The sequence below is a fragment of the Podarcis vaucheri genome, assembly GCF_965113315.1.
Source record: "Podarcis vaucheri genome assembly, chromosome: 5".
Taxonomy (NCBI): Eukaryota; Metazoa; Chordata; class Lepidosauria; order Squamata; family Lacertidae; genus Podarcis; species Podarcis vaucheri.
In genome coordinates, this window is record NC_138763.1 from 4,411,065 (window position 1) to 4,427,541 (window position 16,477).

The following is a 16,477-nucleotide window of genomic DNA, read 5'->3' on the forward strand; positions in this document are numbered from 1 at the left end:
TTTTGACCCAAGAGACTCGCCCAAAAGCCCGACCTGGAGCGATTTCGGACAGGCAAGCGGCGTAGACGCCTCAACAGACGCCGGCAGAGGGGTCCTCGCGCTCCCCTATCCCAGCTCGCCCCGCGGCTCCGCTCGCTCTTTCTCACCGCCATCTTGGCTGGGAGCTGCTGAGGTGAGAGCGGGGAAGGGTCTCTGGGGGCGGGCGAGGCGGCGAAGGGCGGCCAAGAAGCGGCTCCAAAGGCGGGCGGGCTGGCGCCGCGAGGGCCGGAGGGCCGGCCTGGGTGGGAGTAGCGGGGCACGGCGGCGGGATGGCTCGGATACGGGGTGGATGGCGCCGGGGCCCCGAGTTCGGGCCTTGGCCGATGCCGCCACAGGGACTCTTAGAAGGCCCCGGCGCTGCCCCTTTCATTGCTTCGGGGGAGCTTTTTAGTCAGAGGCCAGGGAGCCCCCGGTGCGCGGCTCCGGAGAGGAATGGGGGTCTGGCCTTTGGTTAGGATCGGTTTGATTCCCTCCCCCTCTTTCTTTTTCCTTTCTCCTCCTGTGAAGAGGCTGCATCCTAATGTTTTAATGTTGTATTTTAATTTTATTTTAATCAACTTGTTTTTATTATTGGTTGTTAGCCGCCCTGAACCCGGTCTTGGCTGGGGAGAGCGGGGTATAAATTATTATTATTATTATTATTATTATTATTATTATTATTATTATTGAGCGGGGTATAAATTATTATTATTATTATTATTATTATTATTATTATTATTATGGAGGTGAAGCGGTGCCTTTAAGGTTGACATTAAAAAGAGCCCTGCAGTGTAGGATCAAACAGCCGCCTGGTGCAGCGGGCTTGGTGCCCAGCCACGTACCCCGGGGGGGGGGCACAGGGCAGGGAGACCCTCGCAGATTCCCCTTAGCAGCATTTTATGGGGGTACACTGTCCCTGATCATGGAGACTCCATTTAGCTGCGGGGTCTGATAGGTTCATCAATCGCTATCATAGGATCATAGAGTTGGAAGGGACCACAAGGGCCATCGAGTCCAACCCCCTGCCAAGCAGGAAACACCATCAGAGCACTCCTGACATATGGTTGTCAAGCCTCTGCTTAAAGACCTCCAAAGTAGGAGACTCCACCACACTCCTTGGCAGCAAATTCCACTGTCAAACAGCTCTTACTGTCAGGAAGTTCTTCCTAATGTTTAGGTGGAATCTTCTTTCTTGTAGTTTGGATCCATTCCTTGAGCTTCTCTGGAGCAGCAGAAAACAACCTTTCTCCCTCCTCTATGTGACATCCTTTTATATATTTGAACATGGCTATCATATCACCCCTTAACCTCCTCTTCTCCAGGCTAAACATGCCCAGCTCCCTTAGCCGTTCCTCATAAGGCATCGTTTCTAGGCCTTTGACCATTTTGGTTGCCCTCCTCTGGACACGTTCCAGTTTGTCAGTGTCCTTCTTGAACTGTGGTGCCCAGAACTGGACACAGTACTCCAGGTGAGGTCTGACCAGAGCAGAATACAGTGGCACTATTACTTCCCTTGATCTAGATGCTATACTCCTATTGATGCAGCCCAGAATTGATGCATCCTCTGTTGTTGTTTTATGCAATTCTGTTCAGCTGAGTTTTCCGTTGATGTGTCTTTTAAGAAAAGACTTCCTTTTGTTTTGGGCTCCTCAAGGTGGGTTAAGCTTAAATCTTGCAGGTGCTTAGATCCACCAGCTCTTTTAAGCGTTGTTCAGGGCGAGGGTGGTATTCGAAGCTGAAAAGATGTTTTGCAGGCCGACAGCGTAGCCCAGTGATGGAGCACATGCTTTGGAGGTAGGAAAGAGGAGGCCCTTTGGATTTGATCCATAGCATCACCAGCGAAATGGATATTGAGTGGGAGGGCTAGGAAAGAGCCCTGCCTCTGGGACCTTAGAGAACTGCTGCTGCTGCCTGCTCAAGAGTAGACAATGCTGTAGCTTCTCGGAACAAATGATAATTACCAGTTCACACAATGTATTCCTGCCAACCTTGACGCCCATTTCACATGTCTTGCAAAGACCTCTCCTGCGGATTTGGCACAGTGTGGTGTTAATTTCTGGAATTCTTTGCCACGTGGCCACAGTGGCTGTTAGTTTAGGTGTCTTTAAATTGTAGAGTAGGAAGGGAGAGCTGTCTAGCACAGTGTTCCCCAACCTTGGGCCTCCAGCTGTTTTTGGACTACAACTCCCATCATCCCTTGCTAGCAAGACCAGTGGTCAAGGATGATGGGAATTGTAGTCCAAAAACAGCTGGAGGCCCAATATGGTCTAGCATATTGAAAAAGCAGTTAGTGAGCTATTAGCAGCGATGATCACTAAATAACTTTGCCTTAAGAAGCTGTGCGTACTGTGCTAGGGAGCGAATACTTTTTCATGGCAGCATCTGGCGAGCCCACTGTTGGAAACCAGATGCTGGACCAACTGCACATTGGACTGATCTCAGGGTTGGTGTAGTGGAAATTGTAATGCTTGTTTGCTGATAGGTTTTTAATGGCCTTAATTATTCTTAGAACATGTGTGCAAGGTGTCTTACAGATCTTTTATGATGGTGTTTAGTAGGGAGGGAACAGTGAACTCAAAGCATTTAGACCCCCAGAACACAGACATTTGCAAGATGGAGTGAAATCAGCTGCAAAGTTCACCTTGATGGTTGAAGATCTGGGTTCCTTGGATGTTCTTCTCTGTTCTTGCTTAAGGAAGTCTAGAATTGCCTACCCCACACCTGTTTGTAATTGGGCTGGTGTTTAGCATATCCCAGCTGACAGCTCCTTCTGTTCCTTTCCTTTCTTAGGCCTGCTGGGAACAGGACTTCAATACAACACCATGACTGGCAGGTAGGAAACTGTTCTTTGGCAATTCTTGCAGTTCCTCTGCTGCCTTTACAACTTCTCACGTGTGTGTTATCTTTATTATGCTAGTTTTCACTGTGTCACACAGATTAGTGCTTCTACTTAAAAATATCAAAAGGATTGCCTTAAATATTCTGGTCCCATAGAAGCACCTATAGTTTTCTTGCATGTTTGATGTCTGTAGCAGACTTTCTTTAATACTGAAGTAGATATGCTATGCAGTCTTGTTTTGTGATACGCTGGAAAGCCGTAAGATTTAACTTTGTGTGCACTTTCTTCCCTAGGTTGTGGTCCAAGGCCACTTTTGCTGGCTACAAGCGAGGTCTTCGAAACCAGAGAGAACACACAGCTCTTCTGAAAATTGAGGGAGTTTATTCCCGTAATGAGACAGAATTCTATTTGGGCAAGAAATGCGCCTATGTGTACAAAGCAAAAAAGTGAGTGGTCGTTGATAATGGGGACTAGAGCTTTACACTTGGGTCTTCTGTATATTCTCATGAGCATGTTGAAATTGTTTTCATTTCATGCCATACTACACAAATTTGCGGCAAAGTGGCCTCAGATACTGCTGTGTGAATAATTGAGCCAGGAGAGCCAAGACATGGTGTAATGCAAGACTTGGACCTGCTCAGATTTCGGCTCAGCCATAGGCAAATAACTGATTGTACTCATGCAGCAGTACTAAAACCATAGTTTAGTGTGACATGAACAAACAGGAATGAGCAGCACCTCAGACTTTGAACTAGAACCCAGCGACATCCATTGAAACTGATGAGAATTGAGGCAAAAGAAAGTACTTCCTCACATACAATGTAGAGTTCAGTAATGGCATTCGCTACCTCAGGCTGACGTGGTGGCCACCATATTGGATGACTCTAAAAGGGGATTAGGCACTTTAATCGAAGAGGATAAGGCTATCATGCTTCCGACTATCCCTCACTGGGGAACAATAGCAGGAGAGGGCTATTTCCCTCACGTCCTGCTTACTGGTCATTGTAGGAAACAGAATGATCCAGCAAGGTGCTTGGTTGGCAGAAGCTGGGACAGCAATGGGCACTCACTGCGTCGTGCAGAAGCCCAAGAGGTTCGGTGGTTTAGACCACAGCACCACGCGTGATAAGAGAAACTTAATGGAACAGTTCATAATTTCAGGAGATCCGCCTGCTCACTCATATGTTCATCGCTTTATTGAGCATAGCATCAGGGGATGACTTCAGGTGTGAATTAGTCATCACTGAAAGAACTGAAAACTTTCATATTGTCTCATTATCTATCCTCACTGCTTTTCAGTGGGGGGTGTTCAGATGTTCCAAGGTGTGTGTGTGTGTGTGTGTGAAAGAGAGAGAGAACATGAACATTTTGGAGAGCACTCCTGCATTCGGTCAGTAGTGGGACTTAATGTTTAATCTGTTTCCCTTTGTCAGCAACACCGTGACTCCCGGCGGCAAACCCAACAGGACCAGAGTGATCTGGGGAAAGGTGACCCGTGCCCATGGAAGCAGCGGCATGGTGCGGGCAAAGTTCCGCTCCAACCTACCTGCCAAAGCCATTGGACACAGGATCCGAGTGGTAAGGATGAGCATTGCGAGTGCCCTTGACAGGCCAGAGGCGGAGAAAATCTTTTCTATAAGCTACCTTGAGGATTTTTTTAAAAGAAAAATTCTGAACTAAAATTAACCATGAGCAAATTTTTGTGTGTCAGTAGCCCGACAGACACATATATGTTATCCGTAAACAGGCCCCTGTGTTGCAATATAGACAAGCTGAACAATATAACACAACATGATGGCCAATAACAATGGCACTAAACACTATTTATAGACTAATGCAAATGATCAGAAATGACCGTACAACCAAAGTCTCTAAATCTTCTTCAGTCGTGGTAGAATAATTCAAAAGTTCGATATATACATAATCTGTCACCAAATATTGCTGGAACAGAGTTTCCGGATAACCAATCTGTTTCGTTCAATGCTTCATCAGCCAACCTAGGTCAATTCTTCATCAGCCAGACTTGGAAGAATTAATATGAGAAGGATACAGTGACTACAGAATCATATGAGCACTGATCCAGAGCATATTTTCTACAGTGTTTATATTTGCTTACATGTAAGATTGGCTTGTTAAGAAATTGACCCTGTGGTAAGAGGCTCCCTTGTATGACAAAGTTTTGTTGCCTCTTAGGAATGTAAGCAGATTTGTTTGGTCCAACACTACTCTCTGTTCTTGGGCAAATAGGAGGGTTATCACCTAGGGCTTGAAAAAAATTGCAAATCAGGGAAACTTTCCAGTGTGTCCACATAAATTTAGAGCTTGTAAATATCTTGTCAAAATTACTGGGAACATTGAGTGAAATCAATTGTTGGCCATGCTTTCAGTAGACTCCTTGAAATCTGTGGATTTGAGTACAAGTTCAGTTAGTTCAGTGAGTCTGCTCTGAGTATGACTTAACTTTGATATCCCCAGTGTATTGGGGGGGGGGACTTCTTGAGGATCCTTCTTGTGTGATTTAAATAATATACAGAAAATATTTTTGGATGTGGGTTTTGTTCCCTAGCGAGATCTTCATAGGACACGATTTCTGTTCTTTTCCCTTCCAGCTGTGTAACTCTTATCTCTTTTCTTTTTTTTACAGATGCTGTATCCATCTAGAGTCTAAATTTAGAGTTATAATAAAATTAAGACTGTATTCCACTTTTGTATATTTGGTCTTGCCTTGCCTTTTTGTTTCCTGTCCTTGAGGCTCAGTTGCAGGAAAACACTATTTAACAATCAGAAGAGTCTTTGTTGTTTTTAAGGCATTGAAGCAACAGATCATTTTAAAAACAAAGCTGTGGTCCATGTTCCTGGCAGCAACTCGTTCCCAACATCCCTGCTCCTCTTTTATAGTAGTGAGGTTTTCTAAAGTGCTGTGACCTTACCGTTCAGTTGCTTAGCTCAAGTGGAGACTGAAACGTGGATTTCTTCACCAGCCTTCCTTCACATGTAACTGTCAGTTTACATAAAACTGCAATCGTAAAGGTGTTTCCTTGTCCTCGTGATATTTGCCCCTTAGTAGTCCATCTCTCTTAATCCGATTGGGTCCCTGGCCACCCAAGTCTCCTTCGCCTTGCACTGGGCCAAGAACAGAATTGCTGGGTCCCAGCTGGGAAGATTCTCTCTGTAGCTGCTACTTATCCCATCTGCCTCAGCTGCTAGACTCTTCACCTATCCTCTGAACCTACTGAAGCAAGTGGGACTCTGGTTATGATGCCTTAACTGCATATGGGAGGGGTGGGGCATATTGGACGAATATGTGGCTCAGGCTTTCTGCAAAAAAAGTACTGTAGACATCATCTCTAGGTTGCAACCTGGTAAACCCCTAGTCAAGAATCACAGGTGATGGTGAAATGTAATGAAATCATTGGCTTCTTGTGATTAGGGCTATGCTCTGTCTCCATAGTCTGAAGGCAGTAATGTTTCTGAAAAGCACAGTGAGAGAGTGCTCTTGTGCCTGGGTCCTGTTTTGGGTTTCTCACAGGCATTTGGTTGGCAACTGAGAACAGGATGCTGGAATGGATGGGCTATTGGCCTGACCCAGCAGGGCTGCCCTTCTTATGCTCTCCATCTCCTTGTTACAGGCTTGATGGCTTAGCTGTGTGCCCAGAAAGGAAGTGAAGGAGCAGTTGGAATAGGGTTTTTAATGACAGTTGATGGTTCTGGATGTACATAGGATTCCACTGAACATGGCAGGCAGAATGTCCCACTCTAGTCTGCATGAAGTTTTTGCAGCATTGCAGGGGGTTGGACTAGATGGCCCTGGGGGGGCCCTTCCAGCTCTGCAGTTCTATGATTCTAATAATGTGAAGTTTAACTTGATCTTGTCATCTTTTGTGCGTACTGAATTTCAGGGAAGTGTACAGTTAACCCTGCCAATGAAATAATCTTGCTAGGTGAGAGTAATATCGGAGCTAAAGAAATGTGAACCTCTTATCATAGTAGCCCAAATTCTGGGCTACCTAGCGCAGCTGCCTGTATTTCAAAGCTGAGTCAGAAAGGGCCTCGCAGTGGGGACTGCAGCTGCAGCAGAGAAAATGGTTGTGGTGTGTTCAGCCCAGGTACAGTGCACAGTCCATCTTTGTTGTTTAGTCGTGTCCACCTTTTCATGACCCCCTGGACCAGAGCACGCCAGGCACTCCTGTCTTCCACTGCCTCCCGCAGTTTGGTCAAACTCCTGCTGGTGGCTTCGAGAACACTGTCCAACCATCTCTTCCTCTGTCGTCCCCTTCTCCTTGTGCCCTCCATCTTTCCCAACATCAGGCTCTTTTCCATGGAGTCTTCTCTTCTCAGGAGGTGGCCAAAGTCTTGGAGCCTCAGCTTCAGGATCTGTCCTTCCAGTGACCACTCAGGGCTGATTTCCTTCAGAATGGAGAGGTTTGATCTTCTTGCAGTCCATGGGACTCTCAAGAGTCTCCTCCAGCACCAGAATTCAAAAGCATCAATTCTTTGGCGATCAGCCTTCTTTATGGTCCAGCTCTCACTTCCATATGTCACTACTGGGAAAACCATAGCTTTAACTATACGGACCTTCGCTGGCAAGTCCTTTTTTAAAAGTGAGCCAAACTAAAATCTGCCAAAGGTTGCCGCACATCTTTGGAATTGAAAGAGTGCACTCTTCATTTGGCTATGTCACCAGCAGAGGGCACTGATTCAGTTTCCTGCCTTGTCTTTGCTACGTCAGTTACACAGCACTCAAATCTTGGCACCAACCATCGACCTTTAACCTCAACCTGCACACCTCAGCCCATTTTCATATTATTATTTTGACCCTGGGGGTGAAAAGCTGCTGCCATAAACTGACTCGGGCCATTTGTTCACCTAGCTCATTATTTCCTCATTGAATGGCAGCGGCACTCAGGATTTCAAGCATTGGCAATTTCTGACCACTTTCCAAAGCCAGCTCCACCTGCGGCTCGTTGGCATTAATCTAACACGAGCATTACCAAGGCTTGGATAATGTTCATACTTTGCATTTACTCAGTCCTAGAAACCGGTGTGTACAGTGGTTTCCCGGCTGCAAACGCGTCACTTTCTTCCTTCGGCAATCTCCTTCCTTCACTGAACAGGAAACTAGTAATCCTATACTTTTATCTGCCCGGCTGCATTTCCGCTGCTTGGGGGTGTGTACGCTGGGAGGGTGCTGAGCCTTGGGCTTTTTACTAGACGTGCAGAGCTGCCACTCTGGGATGTAGCTCCAAGTGAAAGGGGAAGGCAGACCTTGCCCTATGGCCCCAGCAAACATCAGCTAAATCAATAAACCACACACACAGATTGGTACAATATTGTCAGCTGCAAGTCCTGAGCTGGTTACTGTGTGGCCTGTGATTCTGCATAAGCAACTGAAGCAGCACTCTCAGTAACAGCCTATTTTAAAGCATGATTCACCCTTATTCACACACAAATGGAGCACGTACACACACACAAATCAATTTCCTTTGTTTGGCAGCCAGCTAATCTCTATGCATGACTTTGGAAAGAAAAAATAAATCGTCCTGCTATTTATTACATCTACATACCGCCTTTAACTCCCAAGTATCCCAAGGTGGGGTACATGGTTGTCCCCATTTCATCCTCACAACAAGCCTGCAAGGGAGGTTAGGCTGAAAGATAGATGGTGAGCTTCATGGCTGAGTGGGGATTCAAACCCTGCTCTTGCAGGTCCTTCCACTAGTCGGAAATGACCGGAAGTCTGCGGGTTAGCGGAGGGGAGTTACCTGCAGCATGTAGCTTGGCTGCTTTGCGTGATCTGTGGTCAGATTCCACCTGCTCAGCGTTCTTGGGACTTGGAAGACGTGAATTGTGCAGGCTGGCATGGGAGATCGGAGGAGGGCAGAGCTGCGGGGTTTAGGGAAGCAAGGATGCAACCTGGATATCCTGCCTGCTTCCTTCCACCAAACTTTGCCCCCCTGATGCCATACAGATGCCAGTATGGGGCTGGTGAAAATTTTAGCCCAAAACTTCTAGAGGTTACCAGATGCACTCAAGCTGCTATAAACCTTAGCAGGCAACAAGAAACGCTTTGCCTTCTGCGATGGTCTCCCCCTCTTTCATCTGGCAAAAAGTGGGAGACATCACCTTGCCAACAAAGGTCCGTATAGTTAAAGCTATGGTTTTCCCTGTAGTGATGTATGGAAGTGAGAGCTGGACCACAAAGAAGGCTGATCGCCGAAAAATAGATGCTTTTGAATTATGGTGCTGGAGGAGACTCTTGAGAGTCCCATGGACTGCAAGAAGATCAAACCTCTCCATTCTGAAGGAAATCAGCTCTGAGTGCTCACTAGAACAGTGTTTCCCAAACTTCTTTGGGCAACGGCACACCTGTTTACTGAAGAAAAATCTCGCGGCACACCACCATTAAAGCCCCGCCCCGTGACGTCAGCGCGCAGCGTCACGCCGGGAGGGACGCACGAAAGTGAAAGTTTTTTCCCTCCCCCTTGCCGGGGAACCTCCAAGCTTTGGGGGTGGGAGGACGCAGCAGAGCGAGGGACTGAGGGACGGCGGCAACAGAGGCGGCGGCGGCGGCTGTTGTGGTGGTGGCGGCGATAGCGGGCGGAGGAGGGGGCGGCGGCGGGGCTTGAGGAGCCGTCGCCGGGAGTTGCTGCTGCTGTTGTTGCTGCTGCTGCCTGGACATGCCGGCCTCCTCCTCCTCCGCTGTCTCGCGCTCCTCCCTTTTGCACGCGCTGCCCCGCCGCTCGGCACCACCACCGCGGAGCCGCCCCCGGCTCGACGCGGATCCTCGCCGCCGCCTCTCACCGCCCGACTCGCCCGCCTCCCTCCCACGGCACACCAGCCAATGTCTCACGGCACAGTAGTGTGCCGCGGAACACCGGTTGGGAAACACTGCACTAGAAGGACAGATCCTGAAGCTGAGGCTCCAATACTTTGGCCAGGCCACCTCATGAGAAGAGAAGACTCCCTGGAAATGACCCTGATGTTGGGAAAGATGGAGGGCACAAGGAGAAGGGGACGACAGAGGACTAGATGGGTGGACAGTGTTCTGGAAGCTACCAGCATGAGTTTGACCAAACTGCGGGAGGCAGTGGAAGACAGGAGTGCCTGGCGTGCTCTGGTCCAGGGGGTTACGAAGAGTCGGACACAACTAAACAACAACACTTGCTCAAGGAAGAGGGAGAAAGGAGAGAGACCAGAGGCAAAATGACTGGAAAAGATTTAACTGGATAATAGTAGTATGTGAATATTCTCTGCTTGTTAATTTCCCTGCCCAACAAACGGCCAATTATGAGGAACACTCCATCCACATGTAATGCACTGTCCTCAAATGGAGGGGGGTTCCCCCATCTTACTAAATATATGTGTGACTTGGGCCTTTCCACACACAGCCTTTTGATTTTTAAGTTGTTTCAATGTGCAGATGCACAGCTCTGTTTTGATGAAGTTGGAACTGGCAGGCCTGGGTCCAAGTTAGTCTTGGCTCGAGGGGCAAAGTCCCGTTGAAAGCGAAACAAACAAAAGGTTTAGTTACAGATAGGTAGCCGTGTTGGTCTGCCATAGTCAAAACAAAAAAATTCCTTCCAGTAGCACCTTAAAGACCAACTAAGTTAGCTCTTGGTATGAGCTTTCGTGTGCAAGCAGTGTATCTGAAGAAGTGTGCTTGCACACGAAAGCTCATACCAAGAACTAACTTAGTTGGTCTTTAAGGTGCTACTGGAAGGAATTTTTTTGTTTAAACAAAAGGTTTGTAATCCAAAGAGCTCTCTGCCCTGTGTAGCTTGGCCCCAAGACATAACTGACGGAGCACACAGGCAGCTTTAACCGAGTTCTGACCCCCTCTGTGCAAGCTAATGCTAACCAGTAAGTCTTAGCAAACCACTCTTAACAAAGTTAGCCACTGCTTTTTAAAAATCCACCCATTAGGGCTGCAGGCAAAATCCTCCTCTCATCGGCAAACCGGAAAAGGAAACCTTGGAACCCATCAACACCTGTTAATCAATGAAGAAAAGGTAAACATGTTTGATGTGTGCTCTGTTATGCTCACATTTCAAACTTTGAAATCTGAAGGTTAGGGTCATAGGTTGCAGGAAGCCAAGCTGAGAGTAAACATCACAGAAAAGTTCCTCACCAGCAAATGAGTCCTCCAAGCTGGCTACCGAGATCATGCCATTCCAGATGTTTTGGACTCCGCGGCGGAGAAACCCTTTCCGGCACCTGGGGCGGAGAAGCCCATACAGAGTGTGCATGTGCAGTATCCCGTACAGACTGTGAATGTGTGGCATCCCGCATGCGCACACTCCGTACGGAATGCTGCACATATGCAGTCCACACAGGATGCTGCACATGTGCACTCTACAGAATGCCACAGATGCGCAATCCATATGGGCTGCCGCTTGCATGGCGTCCGTATGGACTGCCACTTGCAAGGTGACCGTATGGACTGCGCATGTGTGGCATCCCGTACGGACTGCGCATGCGCAGCAGCCCATACAGTCGCTGTGCAAGAGGCATCCTGTACGGACTGCGCATGCCCTCAACCACTCTACAGCTGGGGGGAGGCAGGGGCCATATTGTCACCCCCCTGAGTGGCACCCAGGGCGCCCCGCCCCCTCCGCCCCTGTTTGCACTACAACTCCCATCAGCCACAGCTATCCAGTGATCAAGGTTGATGGTGACAGTAGTCCAAAACCCATGGTGCAGCACACCAGTTCGGGAAGGCAGCATTGAAATTTATGTCAGCATAACAGCATAAATGGCTTCTATAAATGCATCTTATTCTACTGTCCAGGTGAGAAGGGGAAAATATATTAGCCTATCTGGCTCTCCAATGCACATACAAGCATGATTCCTTCTCCACCTCCTGGTCTCATCTCCTGATTCTGTTCTTACTAAAAACTAAGCCCCCTTTATACATTTGCATGCTAATACCCCGTTATTCTGATGCATTGAAGTACTAATGGTTAATCCCTCCAGGCATCATCAACATTTGTTGATTGACTAGGATTAAGGGCTGGAACACACTTTGGATGTTAATTAACTTTTCATATGCCAATTGCTGATTGCTCAGAAGTAGGTCCACACACATCTCAGTCCACATGGATCTTGATTACATTCTCAAGGTCTGATACACATTCTTTACACACAAATGAAACACCTCAAACCCGTTGATTAACATTGAGACTGTTTTATAAGGCAGTTATCACATACAAGTTCTAATTAAATCTTAATAGGCTGGTGGTTGGAGCCCACCCAATCCTGTGATTTACTAAGCCTAAACATTTAGCACCATAGATCTATAACAATATCTTTGATCAAAATAAAAAAATTCCTTCCTGTAGCACCTTAAAGACCAACTAAGTTAGTTCTTGGTATAAGCTTTCGTGTGCATGCACACTTCTTCAGATACACTGAAACAGAAGTTGCCAGATCCTTCTATATATAGAGAAGGTGGGGAGGGGTATTACTCAGAAGGGTGGTGGGAATCGGAGATTGGCAGATAGTTGAGATGAGCCTGATGAGCCTGTTGACGACTCTTAACGACTGTAGTAGGTCTTACAGGAAAAGGCAAGGGGTGAGAAGGTGAGAAGTGGCTTTTAGTCATATATAATGAGATAAGAATCCAATGTCTCTGTTCAGATCAGGTGTCTCCATTGTTTTAAGTTTGGTAATGAGTTGCAATTCAGCAGCTTCTCTTTCCAGTCTATTTCTGAAATTCCTTTGTAGTAAAACAGCTACTTTGAGATCTTGTATAGAATGTCCTGGGAGATTGAAGTGTTCTCCTACTGGTTTCTCTGTTTTGTGATTCTTGATGTCAGATTTATGTCCGTTTATTCTTTGGCGTAAGGTTTGGCCTGTTTGTCCAATATAGAGAGCTGAAGGACACTGTTGGCATTTGATGGCATACACAATGTTAGACGATGAGCAATTAAATAGTCCCGAGATGGTATGTGTGATGTTGTTGGGGCCAGTAATGGTGTTGTCCGGGTGTATGTGGCAGCAAAGTTGGCATCTGGGTTTATTGCAGGCTCTGGTGCCAGTGTCCGTGTTAAGTCTGGTTGTAGTATTATTGTGGGTTAGGAGTTGTTTAAGATTGGGTGGCTGTCTGTAGGCAATGAAAGGTCTTCCTCCCAGAGCTTGAGAAAGAGAACTGTCATTGTCCAGGAGAGGTTGTAGATCTCTGATGATGCGTTGAACTGTTTTAACTTGGGAGCTGTATGTGATGACTAGTGGTGTTCTGTTATTTTCTTTTTTGGGTCTGTCTTGCAGCAAGTTCTCTCTGGGTATCAGTCTGGCTCTGTTGATCTGTTGTCTAACTTCATCTGCTGGGTATTTTAGTTCTGAAAAGGTTTGCTGTAGATCTCTTAGGTGAGAGTCTCTGTCTGTAGAATTGGAACAGATGCGGCTGTAACGTAGTGCCTGGCTATATACAATGGACTGTTTGGTATGTTTGGGATGGTAGCTAGAGGCATGTAGATATGTTTGTCGGTCAGTTGGTTTACGGTATAAGGTGGTGTCTATGCGTCCATCCTGTATTTTTATAGTAGTGTCCAAAAAATGTATTTCTTGCATAGATTGATTCATTGTAAGGTTGATTGTGGGGTGAAAATCATTGAATTTCTGGTGAAAGGTGTCCAGGGTCTGTTGACCATGTGTCCAGATGATAAAAATATCGTCAATGTATCGCAGGTACAAGAGAGGTTTGAGTGGGTAGGAGTTTAGGAAACGTTGTTCTAAATCTGCCATGAAGATGTTGGCATACTGTGGGGCCATGCGGGTGCCCATTGCTGTGCCGCTGATCTGAAGGAACAGGTCTTCACCGAATTTGAAGTTGTTGTGGGTAAGGACAAATTGGCAGAGTTTGGTGGCAAGGTCCGCTGTGGTTTTATCTGAAATGGTGTTCCTTATAGCTTGTAAACCATCGTTGTGTGGGATGTTGGTATACAGAGATTCCACGTCCATAGTAGCTAGTATAGTATTGTTGGGAAGGTTATTTAAAGATTGTATTTTCCTCAAATATCTTTGATGGAAGTGTACAATAGATGAGCTTTCCTGCTTTGGCTCATCTTCCTTTTTCTTTTTCTTCCTATTTTTCTTTTTTCTTTTCTTTTATCTTTCCCATAGTTGCTTATGTTCTGTGTCATGTACTTCAATATTTTGTGTATATTTTTTTTTTAGTCCCCCCCCCCTTTACTATTAAGGAATTTTCCTTTGTAATTTTGGTTGTCTATATTTATATGTACCTGTTTAAAGCAATATAAAAGTATATATAGGGCACTTTTGAACTTCGGGATGGCGGTTGGCCAGGGAGGTGTTCCAACGGCTGGCTGACATGGCAAAGACATTTGGCCCTCTGGTGTTGCGTGGGGCTGCTGCACAACCGCAACCTTCTGACCAGTAACAAGAAGCCGAAAGCACCAGCCTGAAGATGACGAGTGAGACCTCGTCGAAACGTCGCCCAGACACCCCGACTCTTACACGGGAAGACACCCGAAGACACCAAAACCTGCATATATATATATATATATATATCTTTTGTGCTCTTCTGGAAGGAACCTCAGGCCTTTGAAAACTAAAGAAGTGGCAGAGATTTACAACAAAGGAGACACGAAAGGGATTGACCAGGAGGTGCTGCAACTCAGCTGGCTTGAACATGTGTTCCCGGCTTATGCATATGATCTGCCAATCGGTTACTCCCTGTTTTGTTTCCAGAAGATCTGGGTCCCAGGTTCCGCTCAGAGCGGATTACACAATCTGGCTCCATAACCTCAACAGCTCATTCCTAGCAGACGAACCACATTTAACCAACCAAACTTGTTCCTGGCCATGGGTGTAGCTGGGGGGGGGGCATGGGGGCAGCTGCCCCCCAGCAAGTAAAACAATAGAAATACCTAACTAACTGCCCAATCACATTGGTTCTGCCCCCAATGAAGTCCTGCCCCCCCCCACAAAAATCTGCCTACGCCCATTCTCCTGGTCCAGAATTTGAGGAAATAAAAGGCAAACAGTAAAAGGAGTGGCCACTTTTGTCCTCGGGTGAGTTTACAAATTCAATGGGATTTACTCTGAAGTAAATGTGGATTGGATTGCAGAACATTAATCTCTCAGCCATGTTTCCCCTGTAGAGAAGAGCTCTGAGCAAAAATACTCCTGTGACCCAGACAGGACGGCGGCAAGAGAGTCAGGGTGGATTTGCGGTAAACAACAACAACAACAACAACAATTTATTGTTTATACCCCGCCCATCTGGGTGGGTTTCCCCAGCCACTCTGAGCAGCTTCCAACAGCGTATTAAAATACAATAACCTATTAAACATTAAAAGCTTCCCTAGACATGAAAGGACGTTCTAAAGGCCATGTTTGTTTACAAGGCAATTGTGCCAGATTTTACAGTTTCTGGATGCTACATTTTCTGTATTGCAATGGAGATTCTGGGGCCCCCAAAGGGTGGTGCTAAATGAAAAAGAGGGGGAAGAGGAGCTAGGGTTTTTTAAGTTGGAAAAAAGGGTGAACTGGGGACGGATGGACACAATCGAGGTGTGTAAATTTATACATGATGTGGAGAAAGCTTTTCTCCCTCATCATACTAGAACCAGCAGCTAGAAATACGGTCATACCTCATGTTACATTTGCTTCATGATACGTTTTTTCAGGTTGCGTCCCGTGGCGACCCGGAAGTACTGGAAAGGGTTTCTTCCGGGTTTTGCCGCTCGCGCACACGCAGACGCGCCAAATGACATCACACACATGCGCAGAAGTGGCGAATCACAACCTGCGCGTGTACAGATGCGCCGCTGCGGGTTGTGTTCTGCTCATGGTGGGAACGGGCCTCTGGAACGGATCCCGTTCGCAACCAGAGGTACCACTGTACCATAACTAGACTCTGGAAGGGCCTATCAGGAGTGAACATAGGCCACTGGTACCAAAATGTATGGGAAACCCTACCAGAAAAGCTAACCAACCAACAAACGAGGATGGGGACAGGCTATGGAGGATGCCTTCAGCCCAGTGTGGTTGCCCTTTGTGACATCCGCAGCAGCACAACAGGACAATGAGCTATTCCCTCCAACAGCATAGGAATCAATATGGCACACCTGACCCAACAACTGAGCCCCAGCTCCCTCACACAAATAAACCACACCACCATCAACTAAACACAACCAACCAAGCATGGGAACAACCTGACCTCCCTCAATATCAATAAAAATAAATAAATACACAAACACAGGACATACCAATGTGATGCTGACAGAACCCAACACCTTACACTAAGAATAGAGACAGTACAGTCATACCTCGGGTTGAAGTAGCTTCGGGATAAGTATTTTCGGGTTGCACGCTGCTGCGACCCGGAAGTAACTGAGAGCGTTACTTTTGGGTTTCGCCGCTCGCGCATGCGCAGACGCTCAAAATGAAATTGCGCGTGCGCAGAAGCGGCGAATCATGACCCCCGCATGCGCAGACGGGGGTTGCATTCGCTTCTAGATGCGAACGGGGCTCCGGAACGGATCCTGTTCGCATCCAGAGGTACCACTGTATCGCCATCCCGCCACCCTCCCTTCTCCAAACTGGAATGTGTCTGACAAAACTGTCTCTCCCCAAACGTAAACTCTGAAAAAGACT

General features: G+C 46.9%; 1 protein-coding gene across 1 annotated transcript; it reads left to right on the forward strand.

Moving 5' to 3' along the window:
* Positions 1-70: 70 nt before the first annotated feature.
* Positions 71-5,560, forward strand: RPL35A (ribosomal protein L35a). Its single transcript, XM_082224700.1, has 5 exons — positions 71-172; positions 2,809-2,851; positions 3,151-3,303; positions 4,291-4,435; positions 5,502-5,560. Exons 2-5 carry the CDS (start codon positions 2,841-2,843, stop codon positions 5,523-5,525), a joined length of 333 nt encoding a protein of 110 aa, XP_082080826.1. The 5' UTR covers positions 71-172; positions 2,809-2,840; the 3' UTR covers positions 5,526-5,560.
* The last annotated feature ends 10,917 nt before the right edge of the window (positions 5,561-16,477 follow it).

Excerpts from the sequence above, each read along its gene's own strand:
- RPL35A (XM_082224700.1), top strand. Across the intron at positions 3,304-4,290 it reads TATGTGTACAAAGCAAAAAA|CAACACCGTGACTCCCGGCG; the intron begins GTGAGTGGTCGT and ends TCCCTTTGTCAG. Across the intron at positions 4,436-5,501 it reads TTGGACACAGGATCCGAGTG|ATGCTGTATCCATCTAGAGT; the intron begins GTAAGGATGAGC and ends TTTTTTTTACAG.